Below are 781 nucleotides of genomic sequence, written 5' to 3' on the forward strand. Positions count from 1 at the left end.
CGCAGAGGCAGGCGAGGGCGTCCGCACAGGGCCGCGGAGCTGCTCCTTCGGGGACGTGCAGATGTTCTCCCTCGTCCCCTACGTGGTGAACGTGACGGCCGTGAACCCCCTGGGCGCTGCCTCCGCGCTCCTGCCCTTCCTCCTGGAGAACATCAGTGAGTGCCACCAGGACGCCAAGGTCCCCGCAGACCCCTCGCACCCACCAAGCAGAGTGCCTGGGTCTAATCCAGCGCTGGGGGTCCCTTTGGGCCTTTCCCCTCTCGTTTGCTCCCCTACTTGGGATGCGGAAACATCAGTGCAATGAGTTGCTGGGTCTCAGGCTGCCTTTGCAGCCCGCAGTGCACAGCTCCATCCGTCAACAGGGCTGGTGGACACAGCATCGCTGTCCCCAGAGGCCCCGTGCTGGATCCCCCAGCCAGCACCTCACACCTTCGTTGTCCTCCTCCTTCGTTAGTAAAGCCGGACCCTCCCGAGGACCTGCGTGTCTCACCCATCCCTGGGGAGACCAAGAAGCTGCTGCTGGAGTGGAGCCCGCCAGGGTCTTGGCCCTTCCCGGAGTACTTCCCACTGAAGTATCGCATCCGCTATGCCCGGGAGGAGGACTCTGTCACCAAAACGGTACTTCCCGCCCCCCGCTGCATCCCCCACCCTCCCACATGGGGTAAACTGAGGCACAGCTGAGGGCTGCATCCCTCACCCTCCCACGTGGGGTAAACTGAGGCACAGCTGAGGGCCGTACTCCCGAGCAAGGCTGCTTCCTTGTCCCCCCCCGGCCCGCGGG

The 781-nt window shown here is 64.9% G+C and overlaps 1 protein-coding gene across 1 annotated transcript in view; it reads left to right on the top strand.

The window, feature by feature from the left end:
- EBI3 (Epstein-Barr virus induced 3) overlaps positions 1–781 on the top strand; it is a 3,464-nt gene that overhangs the window by 2,008 nt on the left and 675 nt on the right. The window contains exons 2-3 of the mRNA XM_035892340.1: positions 6–155; positions 455–618. Of these exons, the coding sequence (XP_035748233.1) occupies positions 6–155; positions 455–618 (314 nt within the window). The remainder of the gene's footprint in view (positions 1–5; positions 156–454; positions 619–781) is intronic.

The sequence above is a fragment of the Egretta garzetta genome, unplaced genomic scaffold, assembly GCF_000687185.1.
Source record: "Egretta garzetta isolate BGI_Z169 unplaced genomic scaffold, ASM68718v1 scaffold4, whole genome shotgun sequence".
NCBI classification, from domain to species: Eukaryota; Metazoa; Chordata; class Aves; order Pelecaniformes; family Ardeidae; genus Egretta; species Egretta garzetta.